This window comes from Meles meles, chromosome 5 (assembly GCF_922984935.1).
Source record: "Meles meles chromosome 5, mMelMel3.1 paternal haplotype, whole genome shotgun sequence".
Classification (NCBI taxonomy): domain Eukaryota; kingdom Metazoa; phylum Chordata; class Mammalia; order Carnivora; family Mustelidae; genus Meles; species Meles meles.
The window spans coordinates 123,191,155-123,210,233 of record NC_060070.1 but is presented as its reverse complement, the minus strand read 5'-3'; the positions used below and the strand labels follow the sequence as shown (position 1 = coordinate 123,210,233).

Genomic DNA, 19,079 nt, shown 5'->3' with positions numbered 1-19,079 from the left:
ATATATTTCATGAATATACTATACATCTGCCTATGTACTTTATGAATATCTGTGATTTATACATTAATAGAATACAATTTTTTGACCCTCAAGAACCCAATTTCTGCTTCCTGGAGAGAAACATTACTGCCATTTAAAATGCATTATTTAGTGGAGAAAGGTTTGTTTTACAAATGCTGCTGACAAATTTGATCTCCATCTGGAAGAGAAAACTAAACACCGGTTTCACAATATAAGCAAACAGATTTAATAAGTGTGAAAGAGAAAATTTTTAGGAAAAAAATGAGTATGTGTACCACAGTAGTAGGGGAAACGCATTTGAAAGACTAGAAACTATCAGAGTTAAGGCAGACACATTTGACTAAATGCAATAAATTTCTATATAGTAAAAGCTACCTATTATTTTATTTCATTTAACAATTTTTTTAGCATCTACTGTGTGTGACACACTTTTTTAAGCACTAGAGATTCAGCAGTGAACAAAACATAGTTCCTGTCTTCAGAGTTTCAGAGTTTACATCTATGGGAGCAGAAAATCAATAAATACATAAATGTGTAATGTGAGGTAGGGATAAATGGTATGAAGAAAGGTCAGGACAAAAGGATAGAGAGTGGAGAAATACTGTTTGAGTTAGGGTAGTCATGTTTTAGCTGACGTCTTAAATAATTAAGGAAGTGAGTTGTGTACATGTTTTGGGGAAAGTGTTCGAGATAGACCCTGAAGTGGGAACATGCTTGGTGGGCATGAAGAACAATGAAACCACAGTGTGCCTGCAGCAGTGAGGCATGAGGCTGGAGGAGAACCCGGAAGCTGCATACTATGAGGCCATGAAGGTCCTGAGAGTTTTGGACTTTCACACAGAAATGACTGGAAGACCTTTGGTGGGTCTTGAGCAGAGAAATATCATGATCTAGTTTACATTTTAAAAGTATGTTCTGAGTCACTTGGGTGGTTCAGTTGGTAAAGTGATTGACTCTTGGTTTCAGCTTAGGTCATGGTCTCAGGGTGGTGAGGTCAAGCCTGTACTAGGCTCTGCACGGGGCTGGGGCCTGTTTGAGATTCTCTCTCTCTCACCTCTGCCCCAACCCCTGGGCTTGTGTGCTCTCTCTCTAAAAATAAAAAATAATTAGAACAAAAGTATGATTCTGACAAAGAGAGAAGCTCTATTTGGAGATTATCACAGTAGTACAGATGAGCTATGGGGAAGGCTTGGATTACCTGATGAAGGAGGTGAGAAGTGGTCAGAATCAGGATATAATTTTAGGGAACAGGATGAATGAATTGGATGTTGGCAAGAACAAGTAGATTGAGAAAACTTTTTTTTTTTCTTAACACAAGTGGCAGGTGAAAAACATTAATACAAAAAAGCACCTACTTGAGTTGAATCTGAATAAGAAAAGGACAAACTGCCAGTATGGAAAATGAGTAATTCACAGAAGAGTGAGTCCAAAAGACCAAGAAACCTATAAGAACTGCGGAATCTCACTAGGTGTTGGGGAAATGCAATCAAAGCAAGAGTTAGGTATTACTGTTCCCGTTACACAGACAAAAAAGAATTAGCTACCACTTTTCTCATTACTATTTTTCTCAGCAGATACTCTGTGTAGCACTTGTGAGTGTGTTTGGAAAATAGAACTCAGACCTCCTTGGTCAGAATATGAGTGATTACAAATTTTCGGGAAAGTGATTACATATTTTCATTAACATTAAAAATACATATTTCCTTTTTCTCTTGACTTGTCAGTTCCATTTTGGAAATCTATACTACAGAAATAAAATCTTTATATTGTACAAAGATGTTTATTATATCACCATTTGGCTAATGGCAAAAGCTGGAAGTAAGCCAAATGTCCATTGGTTTTTTAATTTAATTTAATTTAATTTTTTAATTTTCAGCATAACAGTATTCATTGTTTTTGCACCACACCCAGTGCTCCATGCAATACGTGCCCTCCCTATTACCCACCACCTGGTTCCCCAACCTCCCCCCCCCCCGCCCGCCCCTTCAAAACCGTCAGGTTGTTTTTCAGAGTCCATAGTCTCTCATAAATGTCTATTGTTAAGGATTTGGTTGAATATGCAGTAATTCATCCACTATACTGTGATGGTAATGATTTAGAATGATGTCCTTCGACCTGGAGTGATGCACATGTTATAGTGTTAGATGTGGAAATCAAGTTGCAGAACAATGCATGTAGATTGACTCCAAGTGCATATATGTTTATATGAGCATAGGTTGAGATATGGAGAGATTCATAGGAAGTTAACACTGATAATGTCATGAGTTTTAATTTTTGCGGAGAAATTTAATAAAAATTTAAAATACTCTTGAGAACTGGGTTACAATGTTTATAATCAGTAGTGTGTTATCTCTTAGATTTTATTTCACAGCCTTGGCAGATGCTCAGGATTCTGGATGATGATGGATGAGAGTATCTTTAGTTCTCAAACCCTAGAAAAACGAGCTTCTGTTTCTTTAAAACCTAATTGGGACCTCCCAGGTACAGAGTAGGGATGTGGTTGTTTTTCCTATTCTTAACTATTTTTAAAATGTGGGTAATGAAATTTCATCAAATGTAAAACTGAGCATCTTAATCAATTTCTCAGTTTAACTTTTTATCTCTTTGGATCCTATTTTAAATTCTATGCTTTTTCTCTTTCATCAGCTCCCTGTATTCATTTCTTAGATATGCCAGTTATAACTTGGGGTAAGAGATATTTATGGGTGATGATAAATTGCATTTTTAATGCACTTCTAACCCAGAAATCTTCAGTTGGAGTAGGAGTCACATTATCTGATTTTACATAAATTGTTTACTTCCCAATATGTTTGGATTTCTTATTCAACTTTGTTATCTTTAACTCAGTTTCCTGCTTTTCTTATGCTCTTTTCCTACACATAAAATGACTAATGGTAAGATTTCTCATTATTTTTTTCTGTCTTTATTGAGGTAAAACTGACAAAAAATGTACATATTGACGTTATAAGACTTCATTCCCTGTCCCTTCCAGTTTTGTTGAGATATAATTGACATATAACATCATATAAGTTAAAGGTGTACTAATGATATATGGATATTTTATAAAACGATTACCACAATAAGTTCAGTTAACATCTGTGACCTCACATAGTTATAAATTTTCTTTTTTCTTTGTGATAAGAACTAAGTTCTAAACTGGGCATTTGTGAACAGGGCATTTGACATATATGTTAGTTTATTTGTGAAACAATTTACCACTGTTGATTTTTTAAGTCCCACTTTACTATCTTTATATCTATATTGAAATTGCATGTACTTATTCATTTTCCTAGTATTTGCCTCATTTTGCCAAACATGGTGTTATTTTGATAGCTCACTCCTCCCCTTCCTTTTTCTGGGGTCCTTTAAAACTTCGATGCCTGTACCTTTAAGGGAAGATTTAGCAATTATTTTTAACTGGCCTGCTTTTTGGTGGCCTTTAGAGAAGGGCACACATGGTTTTCATAATTGTAGTTTCCTATTGTATGACGTATTTGCCTGCAGGACCTAGTGGGAATGAAAATGTTTTGATCTGCAAATTGGAATGCACTCCTTAAACAATCCTTTCTTTAAATTTTCATCTTCCTATCAGAACATTTGTTGTACAGGTTTTCCTTACATCTTCCCATACCTTAATTTTTTTTCTTTGACCTCTAACAAGCTCAGTTCTTAGGACTGTGCTTTTGCTAGCTCTGTACTTTGTTTTTGGGGAACTCATTTACTCTATAACTTCAATTAGAGATATCTACTGGTCTGACTTCAGAACCCTCTGGAATGACAAGTGTTAATTTGTTTCCTTAAACTCAGCAATTTGTTATTCTCTCCCTGTCCCACAAACTAGCTACCAGTTTGTTAAGGATTTTTGGTCACCCAGTTTCAAAAGTTATGGAGTCATCAATTACTTTTTTTTTTCCTTTCCTTTACTCATACACAGTCATCCTGAAGTAGTGACCTCTTCTTTGAAAAAATACTTCATACCTATCCCTTCCATTTATTCTCTTTCCATCATTTATTACTCCAACTCAAACACCTCTTCACTAGACTTACTACTTTCGAGGTTTCTCCTCTTCAGTCTATTTTGTACAATCACAAGATTAACGCTTTGGTAATGCAAACTTATTCACCTAACTCTCCTTCCCAAATACCCTAGAAGACTTCCCGGTTGCCTGGTTTGTTTTTCATATTCCTTCAGAATCTTCTTCTAACCCTCCTTTTCAAAATTATATTCCAGAGTGCACTCATGAGCCTACTGCCAACAGTAAAATTGGCTACTTCTTCTAGAGCACAGTGTGGCAGTCCTGAATTTCTTTGCCTTTCTTGTACTCTTCCTACCTATCTCTGCATCAACATCTTATCCATCTTTTGAGACATATATACCACCATTCCCTTCCTCAGGGAGCTATCCCCTTTATATTTTTATCCCAAGAGGTTCCTAACTCATATTATACCATCCATCTAAACTACATTTTGACAGATTTTACTTCTAAAAAATTGTTCTCCATACACGTATTATATCACTATGTGTGTTAAAAGCTGTTTTATTGCAGGGAGTCACACATATTTTTCTGTACCCCATATTGCTAAAACAGCATTTCATGAACATTTAGCCTACCATGAAGAGCACTGATTGGTTGATTGATTAGGCTGTCACTGAGTTAATTATAATAGTAGTCGAAGGAAATTATACATTTCTTTACCTTGAAATCATGTATTTCAAACATTCTCAAAATGTTTTATTTCAGAAAGTATCATCTTTCTTGACTAAGTCATAAAAGCATCAACTTAGAAAGCAAAGAATTGGAAGCCAAGATTTGTAGCTGAGAGGACTAAAAATCGTGAAACATCTATAGTAGACATTCTGTAGATGTATAAATTAAAGGGATTCTATAATTATGATCCATTTAAGCAATAACTGGGTTGTGACTTGTATCTAGGGGATGGGAATCATAATAATCAGTTGACTTATGAGCCTTCCTTTTATTTACCCTTACTCCTTCCATCTTTTTGTTGTACTTTCTTCCTTTATTTGCCTTTGCCCCTTACTGAACCTTCTTTTTTTACTCTTAACTTCTGATTCTTTTTTTCCTTTAACTTTGTGCTTTCCTTCATCACTTTTCTTCAGAGCATCATTTTCTTCTGTATCTGTCTTCTTCCTTGCATCTCCCTGCTCTCCTTGATCCTCAGAACTCTCTCTCTTTACTTGAGGCCCCTGAACTAGCGGTATTTCAGACTCACTACTCTCTACTGGAGACTCATGTCCTTGGGGTGTTCCAGTTTCACTAGTCTTTGCTGGGGACTCCTGTGGTCCTTGTGGTACTCCAGCTTCACTATTCTTTACTGGGGACTCCTGTCTTTGCGGTGTTCCAGCTTCACTATTCTCCATCTGGGACTCCTGTCCTTCTTGTATTCTGGTGTCACTCTTTACTTGAGATCCCTGTCCTTCTTTTATTCCAGACTCACTCTTCTGTACTGGAGATCCCTGTCCTTGTTTTATTCTGGACTCACTCTTCTGTACTTGAGATCCCTGTCCTTGTTTTATTCTGGACTCACTCTTCTTTACTTGGGATCCCTGTCCTTGTAGTATTCTGGACTCACTCTTCTTTTCTTGGTCTTCCTGTTCTTGTGGTATTCCAGTATCATTCATCTCTCCATGGGCCTCCTGTTCTTGTGGTATTCCAATGTCACTCACCTTTACTTGGTCTTCCTCTTTTGATATCCTTGTGTCACTCTCCTTTAACTTGACCTCCATTTTTATTTCACCTTTCTCCAACTCAGTATCTTTTGCTTTGGTTTTTGTCTCTGGTTTGTGCCTTGAGGTCAAGGATTCATTAGAATCTGTGACTAAGTTTTCCTTCTTTAATGTTTTCTTGTTTTCTTCTTGGCTGTTCTCAGACTTTGTAGTGGCTCCATTTTTTAGGATCTTGACCTTGAAATGAGATTTTTTTGCAAGTTCTGCATCCATGTAACCTGGAAATATAACTGAGCACACAACAAAAGTGCACAATTCAGATATCAAGTACTTTCTCTTTATTCCTACTTTTTCCCTGATACTGGTTTATTTTTTGTCTTAAAACTGAAAAATTGGAGGTAACTTGAGATTTCCTGAAAATATAAAATAATGGAACTCTTATACTTAAAGTTATACAGGTATTGATAATATCCCAGACTCTTTTCAATAAATTGGAAGATTTCTGAAAGAAGAGGTAAAATGTATTATGAATGAAGTGGCTGGCATATGTTCAGTATATTATGGCTGATGATTAGTGCTTAATAGCTAAAGGAGGATGTATTCTGAAAAGAAATGGAATTTATTTTTAGAAAAAAAGTGCAAAGAAGCAGTAATTGTTTCTTAAAATAGAAAAAACTCAAAATATGCTTTGGATATTGAATATAAGAATGTCTCATTATTCAAAAGTGATAATAGTACTAGCTGGTAATCATTGGGTGCTTATCATATATCAGACACTCATTGTTATGAGCATTTTTTATAAAGTATTAACTCATTTAATCTTCATAACAACCATATAGGGCAGGTACTATTATTATCCCCATTTTACAGATGAAAAAACTGAGGTACAGAAACTTTAAATGAATGTGAATATGCCCTGGAGTCAGTAAGTGGTAGAGCTGGGATTTGAACCTGAAAAGTCAGACTTCAGAGTTCAGTCTAAACCAATGCTTTAGACAGTTCCTTACGATACCTGCAAACTCACTTTGCAAAAATTTCTGTTCCTTTTTCCATACATAGGTAAGTGAGCTCTACTATGTCTCAATTTCTGTGTAATCTAATAAAAACTGAATTTTTTGGTTTCTGTTTTCTTTCTTACTTTAGTGATTTGGTTCCGTGGATTAAGAAAAAAATATAGGCAGAGCCGGAGGAGAGGGGTCAGAGGGAGCAGTATGTCCGCGGAAGTCCCTGAGGCAGCCTCCGCGGAGGAGCAGAAGTAAATGGAAGATAAAGTGACTAGTCCAGAGAAAGCTGAAGAAGCAAAATTAAAAGCAAGGTATCCTCATCTGGGACAAAAGCCTGGAGGTTCAGATTTCTTAAGGAAATGATTACAGAAAGGGCAAAAATATTTTGATTCTGGGGATTACAACATGGCTAAAGCAAAAATGAAGAACAAGCAGTTCCTACTGCAGCTCCGGAAAAGCCAGAGGTCACTGGTGACCACATTCCCACTCCACAGGACCTTCCTCAACGGAAACCATCCCTTGTTGCTAGCAAGCTGGCTGCGTGATTAAAAGAGCTGAACTGCATGAATCTTCTAATTCCCATTATTTCTCCTTAATAGGTTACTTCTCTGCTTTTTATTTCCTTGCATTCACTAAGTCATTTGAGAATGACAGCTTTGCAGGTAGCGGTAGTGTGTGCTGCTATTGAAAGGGAATATTTGTGTGTAGAGTTTTGATTAGTTTTAACAGTGCACAGATAAAGAGAACATGTTAGAGCAACATAAAGTAATCTACTTGAAAATAATTGTATATATTACCTAACTTCTAGTATAGGACTGATTCAACAAGTAACAAGCAAGTTTTACAATTGTAATCTTTTGGCTTTAATTAATCTTAATTATAGCTTTGTATGCTACTCTTGTTTAATATAATCTTTAGTGTATTGATTTCTTCTGTATTTTCCTTTTGGATTTTGTAAAACAGAAGTTTAAGATCACAAGTTGGAAAGAAGGTCACATTCTTCAAACAAAAACAGATGGGGTTCTGAAAGATTTGTTTCTCTGTGCTTGAACTTGAATGGCCTTAAACCTGTTTCAGCTTTAACAATAGAAATTTACTTAGGCAATATTTGCCCATTCTGGTGTAACTTAGGTGACTCTAGTGCTTAACAGCTGCCGTTGAAGCTAGTATTCTTACTCAGTTCTGTAGTGTTAGAATATCTTTTGTTGAAGATGTGAATGAAGTGTGCATGTGCATCGACTGTTGAATTCACTTTTGTGCCATTTTTGTAAATACAACAGTTTTGCACAACCTCTCACAAATGTCTGTATTTATTTCACATATTAAAAAGTAGATGATGTTCCAACCAGAAGCACAAGAGTTCCTACACAAAACTCTGTATGTCATTAGAGCTTTTGTATAGTAAGAGTAGTTTACAATCTTGGGCTTTAGAATACCAAACAAATCTTTGCTTAGTCTGTCATAGACTTCAGCTTTTTCATTTGTTATTAATATCCATGACATTCAGTGGCCTTATGCAGATATGATATGTTGCTTAGGCATATCTTTTGTCCTATGCAGAACATTTCATTTTGACTTTTATGAAAATTGCAATTCATGTAATTTATATAAACTTTTTTAATGTAGAAACTTTTTACTTCCACAGTCAATTTGGGGACACTAGAATAAAAGGCTTCGATACTCTGCCTCCTATGGCCCCTCCCTCCTTTTTTTCTTGCTTCTTTGACTCCAGTCGTGTTTGGCTGTGCTGTTTAGTCTGTTCAGAAGCATAGGTGTATATCCTCACTCTTGAAATTTGCTCTGCTGAGTGCTATATTTTATAACAGAATTATGTTTTTCTTATAATTTCTCAGTTGTTAATTAACCACTCTTTATCCTGTATTATTACTACTATTTGACACTTGTTTAAATAAAAGGAACTTTATGCTGAAACAAATACTTGAGAAGACTGGTCAAGGAACCCGTGTCAGGCTGAGCTGAATTCTGGTAAATAATTTTAAGTAAGCTAAGTGAATTATACTTGTGACACTTAGAGTCATTTATGTGGTAGGTGGAACATACTCATACTAAAATATTTAGATATTTTACTTCTGTAGAGTCACTTTAATAATCAATTTAATTTTACTTGTGGTTTATCTAGTTAGTAAGAATCTTAATTAAGGGACTTTAGTGGAATACATTTGCTGCTCTTTTAAGAGCCTTCCCATAGGCGATATAATGCTATAGCATGACAGTGAAGATCAGTAACTGGAGATGATGGTATTTTTTTCTTTATCTTTGACTTGCACAGTCAAAGTTTGATCCAGACATCTTTTCTAGATCTTGGCTCCATCTATATACTTGCTTTCCTGTAACCCCAAATCATTATAAATGGTGCCTTGAACATAGCACCTGCACTTAAAGGCTGCCTAGCGCTCTGAGTAAGGCTTGCTGATTATCTTCCTGTTCCACCCACCCCAAAAGGCAGAAAAAAAATGAAATCAATAATGTTGTAGTTTGTAATTTTAAGGATCAGTTATATATAAATATATTTGTAATGGGAGCAAGTAGATAATTCCACAATATATATAATTATTATAGGATCCACTTAAGAATTAGGAAATACCCCAAAGTAGAAGTTCTATAATATCTAGTCTTTTTTTGGTGAATATTTGCAAGCTGTCAACATTAAATTTATACATCAAAGACGATTAATCTAAAAGATCACAGAGATCATGTTTTTCTTGACCATGCTAGGACTCCTGCTGTTGTTTACAACTTATGATATAACCTTTAAGTTTTATTTGTAAAATACAATGCTGATATTTAACCTACCTCAAAACTTGTTGAGGATCTGTGAAATACTGAGTAAGTGCCCAAAATAAAATACTGTTGATTGTCTTTTTATTAAAAGTAAGTTTCCTCATTAAACCAACCTGCCTTCTGTAAAGTCACAGTGCTTAAAATCTCAGGATTTTCCATTAGGGAAAGACCTGTCAATAAGAATTTTTAGGTATAATTGCTTAGCCTCCATTATTGGTGCTTGGGATACAGAGGTTTTTAATTTTTCTATTTTTTGTTCTGCCTCAAGTCTCAGTTTATTGAAGACATATTTCTGCACTGTTTCACCATTGCTTGAAGATGTTGACTAGATGAGTTTAATTCTTTTCTCTAATTTGAGATTTGTGGTTTGAAAAATGGCTAATTTTAATTGTCTTGTTTATTATAAATGAATGTTGGAGTGAACTGAAGTTCAGGATAACAAATATTTCATGAAAATTGGCTAAAGTCTGAAATAAATTGCCTGTTTGATGTCTAGTAGCTCCTACATTGGTAGAGCATTTTGAGAAACATTTCATTTTTGAAGGCTACATCTGACTAAAACAATTCAGTTCTTGGCATGTTGGATAGTAAGAATTATTGGATTGTTTTGATGAACTGGCAGCAGGATGTTTGCAGTCTATTCACAAGTTAATTCAATACTCATGTGCTGCTGACCTAAAAATAAGTCAACTATTCATCAAGGCAGGCCTTTCTATTTGTTTTAACTTCAAAAGTTGGAATTGGCTGCTTTTTACTTAATGTAACAAAACCATACCTCTAAATATTTATGGATACTTCTTACTAAATCAGCTGTGTATTCTTTCTCAATCCAAATCAGTGACGTTTTAGCAAAGCTGAAATGTAATCTCTACTTAAATTGTGCTGTAAATTTGGTGTTTGGTGATCCAGGGGCTGGTAGCCTATAGGAAGAGTACACCTGAGTGGCAACAAAAAGTAAGTTTTTCTGCTGGCCTTTTCACACTCCCCAGCATTCAAACACATTTCTTGTACTTTTCATTTTCCTTTTTCACATCATTTTACTTCGACCCCCCCATCCTTGCTTACTTCTTAAGCCTCCAGATGGCATTCATTAAATGATGTTTAGGGCTGATGAATTATCAGCCTTGAATATCCTCCTCAGTATGCCACATTTAGGACACATTTTAGTCTGGATGACTAAATTGAGCCACTGTCCCAACTCTGCAACTCAGCATGGACTGCCATTCCCCCCACCTCGCCTGCCCACCTATATCCTTTCTTCTCCTGACTCCCTGCCACACCTTATAAAATTGGGATCAAAGAAACCTCATTCTGGTTGTTAATCTAAGGATTTAAGAACACCAGCTTTAATACTGTTTTACTAGTTTTGGCCTTTAAAGTAGGTAAACTTAATGGGATTTATTTTGCAAATTGCCGGTAGTCATGAAACCATTCATGTATGTTTGTATTATGTTACTATCAACCAAATAGCATTTGGAAATAAACACCTAATTTCTTTAATATGCCCTCAGATCTGTTACTGCATCTCTCATTTGTGATGTAATAGAACACTTTGCCTGTATTAAAGGGCCAAGAGTAAAATGCTTTTGTTGAACATGTCTATAGAGTTGGCAGTTAATGCTGAAATTTGTCAAATAGCCCTTCCAAAATTATACTTGTGAAATATACTTAATTTCTAGTCAAACAAAAAAAAAAAAAGAAAAAATATATATCTATGTTACCAGGAAGAATTTTGTGGGTTCTTGCTATGGAGCAGTGACATGACTTCCTTTAAGAAAACCTATTTAAGTAATGTAATAGAAAGAATACTGAATATAAAAGCTGAATTAGAACACCTGGGCTTAGTATCTGCTAGCTGGGTTTATTTGGGTAAGCCAGTTAATCCCCAAAGACTCACCTTCCTTATATTTAAATTGTTCTGCCCATTTTGTAAAGTTATTTAAGGATTCTAGACAAATGTTTAAGGAGCATGGCTTTTACAGACAGACTGGTTCAAATCTTGGCTTCATACCTAACTAGCCAGGTGAGCTTGGGTGAATCTTACTTTCTTATCTGTAAAATGGGTTCAGTAGTAGTAGCTCCTTCACAGAAGTGTTATAAAGATTAAATAATATATCTAAGTAAAGCACTCAATACAGTACATGGAGCATAGTAAGTAGTCTAATTTTGACTATAACTACTGCCAAATGAGATCATACAGGCAGAAGTTCTGATCTATCAAGACAAGGTATTCTTAGTTCCAACCAAATACTTTAGAGGAATGGTTAATTGCTTCACAGGAAGATTTCTTGCTTAAAAACTTTTTTTTTTAACGTAGAGAGGCTTTTGGTATGTTTAGGGTTTGATGTCTGAAATATTGATGTACACATAACCAAATAACAAGTTGCCAAATGTGAGACACACCTGCATTAGGTAAGAAGGTAACTGTAAGTGAAAAGACATGATGTAGTTCAGTGTTGCCTTTTTGATATTTTAGACTCTGACGCAAAGTAACAATAACATTAAGAACCTTACAGTAGTGCTTTCTGAACTTTTTGTGTATTTTTTCCTCCCCAATGATTATTTAATAAGATATGGGTACTGACATTTTATTCTAGACAAACCCACTTCCAATTTACTAATGAAAATCAGTAGCAATACATACTAAGCATTTTTGTACCGAAGAAGAGAGTTCAGAATATTTTGATTTCTGACAATACTACCAGTGGACACTTGTTTTTTGGGAGGATGTGGTGTGGTGTGAGGAAGAGAATGTTTTTCCACTGAAGCTTCCAACCTTACAAATTCTGTGCAATGTGCTCCTTAACAAGCTGACTTTTCTTAATATATGACTATCTTTAGTTTTACCATCTCTTGGGAATAGTTTGTTTCATATTTACTACTGTGTGTACTACTGCAGGACCCATTTTAAAGCTAACTTTACCACCTAGATTATATAGATTTTTGTTAATCAAAGGTAAGAGTTCTAGGATTCAAAGAAAATGTTTATTCTAGCTATACTTTTCCTAATTTTATAGGATTTAAAGAATTTTACTCTCTTTCCCTCTACCCTAAAAAATACTTCTAGTCACTTCTAATGTAATATGCTTGGTTGTTTTAATATCTTTCCTGAATATTTTCCATCTGGAACTTAATTGCATTGTAGAAGTTAGCTACAAATCATTATTCCACCAATTTCTAAGTTCTTCCCCCCCTTCTCTCAAATTTCTACATGGTACATAGATCTCCCCCAGACCCAGATCTCATAATCTCTATAATATAAAGATTTGTAAGCCCTGGCTGAAAGTCTCTTTATTGCAGATAGTAGCCTATATGGCAAAGTTCTAATTATAAGGGAAATATTTAATCAAGAACTTGGCAATCATTGTAATGTATTCAGGCTACTTAAAGATTTTAAACTGGATTAAAAATTCATTAAAACTTAAAGATATCATGAGTTAGCCTTCATAGTAATAATTTTAATTATATGATACTTAAAATAATGTGGTGACTAGACCATGTGCCTTATTAGAAAATTATTCCTATTAAGTTCTTAAGCCAGTGTCTGTCAGGGAGAACACACCCAGATCTAGATCATAAAGTTCTGATAAGCATCAGGGAAAGGACTCATTGTAGATCTCAGTCCATTAATTAACATTAAAAAAATCATATACTTAATTAGCTGAATGTGGAGATGAGAAATTAATATACTCAACTTGAGAGGGTGGTAAAGTTTTATAAGCTGATCTGTCTTAAATCTTTCTTTGAACAATGAATTAAATCTTAATCTCTTTTTGCTAAAAGTATCAACAGGGAAGAATATGTTTGAAATATTGTTGACAAGAATAGATCTTTTACAAGAAAAGTTTTAAAAGGTTGAACTGATTTTTCTCCTGGCAATTTAAAAAAGCATATTCATTAAAAATGAGTTCACTTTCAGGGAGGACCTTAGCCTATGGTGCCTTCCCAAAGCCCTCTTTTTTTTGTAAAGAAAACATACACTCTCTTATCACCTTCTCCGTGTGGGGAGGTCATTTGAAAGATGCAGATACATCATGAGTGCTCTGAATGCATATTATTTTTTGGACTGTGAATGCAAAGAAAATAATTATCCCTTTCAACTTCCCCACCTCCCACTCATAAACCCACCTCCTAGTGTGAACTGAGAAAGAACAACTAAATATAAAGATATATTTTGTGTTTGTTAGTGTTGGAAAAGTTCGAGATGCTTGAATCTATCTTACTAAATTTAAGTTTTACTTGTTTCTTATGGTTGTATATTGACAGGGTTTTAAGAATTATTATTCTGTTTCATATGATTTTATTGAGGAGCTGAGGCATTAATAATCCTGATGGGAAATCTGAATTTAGAAGACAGTTAAAAGCCAAACATTGATTTAAATGGTGTGTCTTTTATTTTTAAAACTATCCTTTGTGTACATTTCATTATATAACTTCTCTAGTGGATGTATATTTGTATTTACAAACATTTTATTTATAGATATGGTTTCAGGACTAATCACAAAAAAGGTCTTTGTGGTTCAGTATAGAAGGCAACGTGTTGGCATGGAAAGAGTATGTACTTTGGAGACAGGAAGTCCTGGATTTAGATCGCAGCAGTGCTGTTTACCAACTCTTAAACCTTGGGCAAGTGTGAGCAAATTTACTGATGTGTAAAGTAGAGAATAACAATAGCTAGCAGATAGAGATAGGCTATGGTAAGAATAAGAGATAATGTTTCTGAAAATGCCTAGCACAGTGCACATTATAGAGAGGGGCTCAATACCTACTATTCCTCAAAAGTAAAGTTACTTAGAAGACAAGAGAAAATAAAGTTTTTTCTTATCTAGTTATTTTTCCTGTTAATATGATTCAGTGAACCTTCACTTGTTACCAAAAAGGAGTTCTAAATTACCAGCAAAAAACTCACAAAATCTAGAAACCAATCTTTTTGTCATATTTCTCTGGGAGTTAGAAAGGAGATTCTTTTTCAGAGCCTAGAAGATGGCTAGAGATTATAGCATCCTTTTGTATGAATTTCATCTCCTCTACAGCTGTCTCTCCAAAAATAGTTATTTAAAATATTAGAAGATTCTGGAGAATAGGAACACTTAAAATGTCCTTAGAAACATAAGACTCTATCTTGGGAGTAGAAACAGCAAATCCAGAAAATATAAACAATATAAAATATCACAGTTGAGAATAAAAAACTTACCCATAGGAGATAGTGCTAAAAATAAAACATAAAAGATTGATCAGTGGGACTTTTCTAACTCAGGGAAAATCCCACTCCCAATAATATCTTTTGTAGGTGAATGCAGAAGCATCACCTCCATGTACTATAAAACCCTCTGTTTCATCCTCAGGAGTGCTGCTGGCCCAATGCTCTACATCCTACTTCACAGAGACAGTTTTCTTTAGGATGCCCTTGGTTAATGTAAGGGATGGAATCCTTGGGTTGGTAATATCTATTCTACCAAATTTCAAACTATCATATTTCCTACTTTCATTGTTCTCTCACAAGTCAGTTTTTTACCCACTCACCTTTAGATAAGTTGGAAAAATACATATTTTGGCCAATTATCAAAATCACCATCTTGTCCTGACACTTATTCTTTATGTCAAGTTTAGGTGATTTTCTTTTTTTAGTAAAACTTATCCACTGTCAGATGCTAGCACCAGGAAAATGGGATCCCTTGTGGTAAATAGCCAGAATTATGAGACAAGATCATTATATTTTGTTCCAAAAGGGAAATAGAAAAGAAGAAATCAAAGTATGAGAAAAATCACTTATTTAAGAAATATTAACTAAGGTAGAAGAACATGAAATACAAAATACATACAAAAAAAACCTCAAAGGTCCTAGACCAGAAATAGGTAAGGCAAAGAAATGACCCAAACTTACTGATTTTTCCAGAACTGTCCACTGAAAGAGACCAGAAAAAATCATCAGTAGGTGTTGGGCTCTCCCTTCTTACACAAACCCACACTCCTCTGCACTGGATGTACAGAATCTGTGTCATGAACATCTAAGTTCTTTTTATTTCCGTGCCCCTCCTCTTGACCTGTTATTGTTTAGAAAGATCTTGTGATTAGCTGTTTTATGAAAATTTTATTAAAATATATTTTATGAAAATTTTATTAGAATATATTTGACATTTTTTGCAAATTGAAGGTGTGCAACATGTCAATTTGGTATATTAGTATATTATAATATGATTGCCATTGTAGCAATAATTAGAATATCATAGATAGTAATATCTATGATATTACATAGTGATCCTTTCTTGTGGTTGGAATCATAAAGTTCTAGTCTCTTGGTAAGTTTGATGATTGTCATACAATTTTGTTGTCTAAATTCACTATACTATGCATTAGGTCTCTAGGACTTATTTACTACTTGTAAATTTTTACCTTTGAATAGCACATGCCCTATCCCCCCACCCACACAATCCCTTAGTAACTCTCATTTTACCTTTTTTTTTTTTTTTTAATAAATTTGGCTTTCAAGATTCCACATATAAATGATACCATGCAATACTTGTCTTCCTCTGTCGGACTTACTCATTCAGCATGATACTCTCAAGGTTAATCTATGTTGTTGCAAGTGGCAGCATGTCCTCCTTTCTCACTGTCGAATAATATATCTTGTTTGTTTGTGTGTGTATGTGTGTGTGTGTGACATCCTCTTTATCCAGTCATCCATTGGTATGGGCAATTAACTTTGTTTCTGTACCTTGGCTGTTGTGAATTATGTTGTAATAATCATGAACTTATATGTATTTTTTTGATATCTTGTTTTCACTTCCTTTGGATATATGTCCAGAATGGAATTGCTGCATCATATGGATGGTAGGCCAACTTCTAATTTTTTGATGAACCTTCGTGTTGTTTTCCATAGCAGTTGAGCCAATTTACATTCCCAGTGGCAGTGTACAGGGGTTCCCTTTTCTCCACATCCTTGCCAAAACTTACCTCTTGTGTTCTTGATTACAGCCATTCTAGTAGCTGTGAGGTGATATCTCATTGTGGTTTTGATTGCATCTCTCTTGATGATTAGTGACATTGACCACTTTTTCCTGTACCTGTGGAGCGCTTGGATGTCTTCTTTGAAAAAATGTCATTCAGTTCCTCTGACAATTTTATAATCAGATTCTTTTTTGTTATGGAATTGAATGAGTTCTTTTATATTTCGGGTATTAACTCATTATCTAATGTACGTTTGGCAAAAATTTTATTCCATTCCATGGGTTGTCTTTCCCTTTGTTAATTGTTTCTGTTGATGTGCAGAAACCTTTAAATTTGATGTAGTCCAACTTGTTGATTGTTGTGTTTGTTGTCTGTGCTTTTGGTGTCAGGTCCAGACAATGCCAAGACCAATGATGAGGAGCTTCTTTGCTATGTTTTCTTCTAAGACTTTTATGGTATAAGGTTTTATGTTTAGAGCTGTAATCCATTTCAAGTTAATTTTCGTGAATGGTATAAGGTACAGGTATAATTTTATTGTCTTCATGTTTTTTAAAGTTTTTTATTTTAATAGCAGTTAGTTAAAATATAGTGGTGTATTAGTTCCAGGTATACAATATACTAATTCAGTTCTTCCAAACAACACTTTGACATGTTCATGTCAGCAAGGGCACTCCTTAATCTCCATCACCTGTTTCACCCATCATCCCACCACCATCAGTTTATTCTCTATAATTAAGTCTGTTTCTCAGTTTGTCTCTCTTTTCTCTCTTTTTTCCCTCTTTTCTCTTTTGTTTTTAAAATTCCATATATGAGTGAAATCATATGGTATTTGTCTTTCTCTGATTGATTATTTCACTTAGTGTGATACAATCTAGCTCCATCCATATGCTTGCAAGTGGCAGTATCTCCTTATTTTTTATGGCTGAATAACATTTCATTATTTATGTATATACTTCTTTACCCTTTCATCAATTGATGGACATGTGGGCTGCTTTCATAACTTGGCTATTGTAAATAATGCTGCTAAAAGCATAGGGGTGCACATATCCATTTGAATTACTATTTTTGTATCCTTTGGATGAATACTCAGTGGTGCAATACTGGATCATAGGGTAGTTTTTATTTTTTGCTTTTTTAAAAGATTTTATTTATTTGACAGACAGAGATCACAAGTAGACAGAGAGGCAGGCAGAGAGAGAGGGTGAAGCAGGCTCCCCACTGAGCAGACAGCCTGACGTGGGGCTTAATCCCAGGACCCTGGGATCATGACTTGAGCCGAAGGCAAAGGCTTTAAACCACTGAGCCACCCAGGTGCCCCTATTTTTCACTTTTTGAGGAATCTCCATACTGTTTTCCACAGTGATTACATGAGTTTGCATTCCCAGGAACAGTGCACAAGTTCCCTTTTCTCCACATTCTCACCAATACCTGTTATTTCATCTCTTTTTGATTTTAGCCATTCTGACAGGTGTGAAGTGATATCTCACAGTAGTTTTGATTTGCATTTCCCTCATGGTGATTAATGATGAACATCTTTTCATGAGTCTGTTGGCAATCTGTATGTCTTCTTTGGAAAAATGTCTTTTCATGTCTTCTGTCAATTTTTAATTGGATTGTTTGTTTTATAGTTGTTGAGTTTTATGTTTTTTATATATTTTTATACTAATCTTTTATCAGATATGTCCTTTGCAAATATCTTCTGCCATTCCATAGGTTTCCTTTTAGTTTTGTTGATTGTTTCCTTTGCCATGCAGAAGATTTTTATTTTTATGTAGTCCCAATATTTTATGTTTGCTTTGTTTTCTTTGCCACAGGAGACGTATCTAGAAAAATGTTGCTATAGCTGATGTCAAAGATGTCATTTCTTCTCTTCCCTTCTACAGTTTTCATGGTTTCAGATCTCATACTTAGGATTTCAAACTATTTTGAATTTATTTGTGTGTGTGGTATAAGAAAGTGGTCCAGTTTCATTCTTTTGCATGTAACTGTCCAGTTTTCCCAGCACCATTTGTTGAAGAGACTGTCTTTATTCTGTTGCATATTCTTTTTGCTTTGTCAAAGTTGGATTGACAGTATTATTATTATATCTGGGTTTTCTATTTTGTTCCATTGATCTGTGTGTCTGTTTTTGCGCCAGTACCATGCTGCTTTGATTACTAGAGCTTTGTAATATAACTTCAAATCCAGAATCATGGTACCTCCTGGTTTGCTTTTCTTCTTCAAGATTGCTTTGGTTATTCAGGTTCTTTTGTGGTTCCGTACAAATTTTAGAATTATGTGTTCTAGTTCTGTGAAAAGTGCTGTTGTTATTTTGATAGGAATTTCCTTAAATGTGTAGATTGCTTTAGGTAGTATAGATATTTTAACAATATTTTTTCTTCCAATCCATGAGCATGAAATGTCTTTCCAGTTCTTTGTGTCATCTTCAGTTTCTTTCATCAGTGTTTTATAGTTTTCAGAGTACAGGTTTTTTATCTCCTTGGTTAGGTTTATTCCTAGGTATCTTATTATTTTGGGTAAAATTGTAAATGTTAGTTTTCTTAGTTTTTCCTTCTGCTGCTTCATTATTGGCTTCCTGGGTTTTTTTTGTTTGTTTGTTTGTTTTTGTTTTTTAG

At 34.7% G+C, this 19,079-nt stretch overlaps 1 protein-coding gene and 1 pseudogene across 1 annotated transcript; one reads left to right on the top strand and one right to left on the bottom strand.

The window, feature by feature from the left end:
* Window positions 1–4,998: 4,998 nt before the first annotated feature.
* On the bottom strand, window positions 4,999–16,495 carry TSBP1 (testis expressed basic protein 1). The gene is given in 5 exon segments (XM_046006097.1): window positions 4,999–5,034; window positions 5,036–6,000; window positions 14,711–14,725; window positions 15,401–15,421; window positions 16,471–16,495. Coding segments are annotated over 5 exon segments (1,062 nt in total).
* On the top strand, window positions 6,896–7,395 carry LOC123941871 (annotated as a pseudogene).
* Window positions 16,496–19,079: the final 2,584 nt, after the last annotated feature.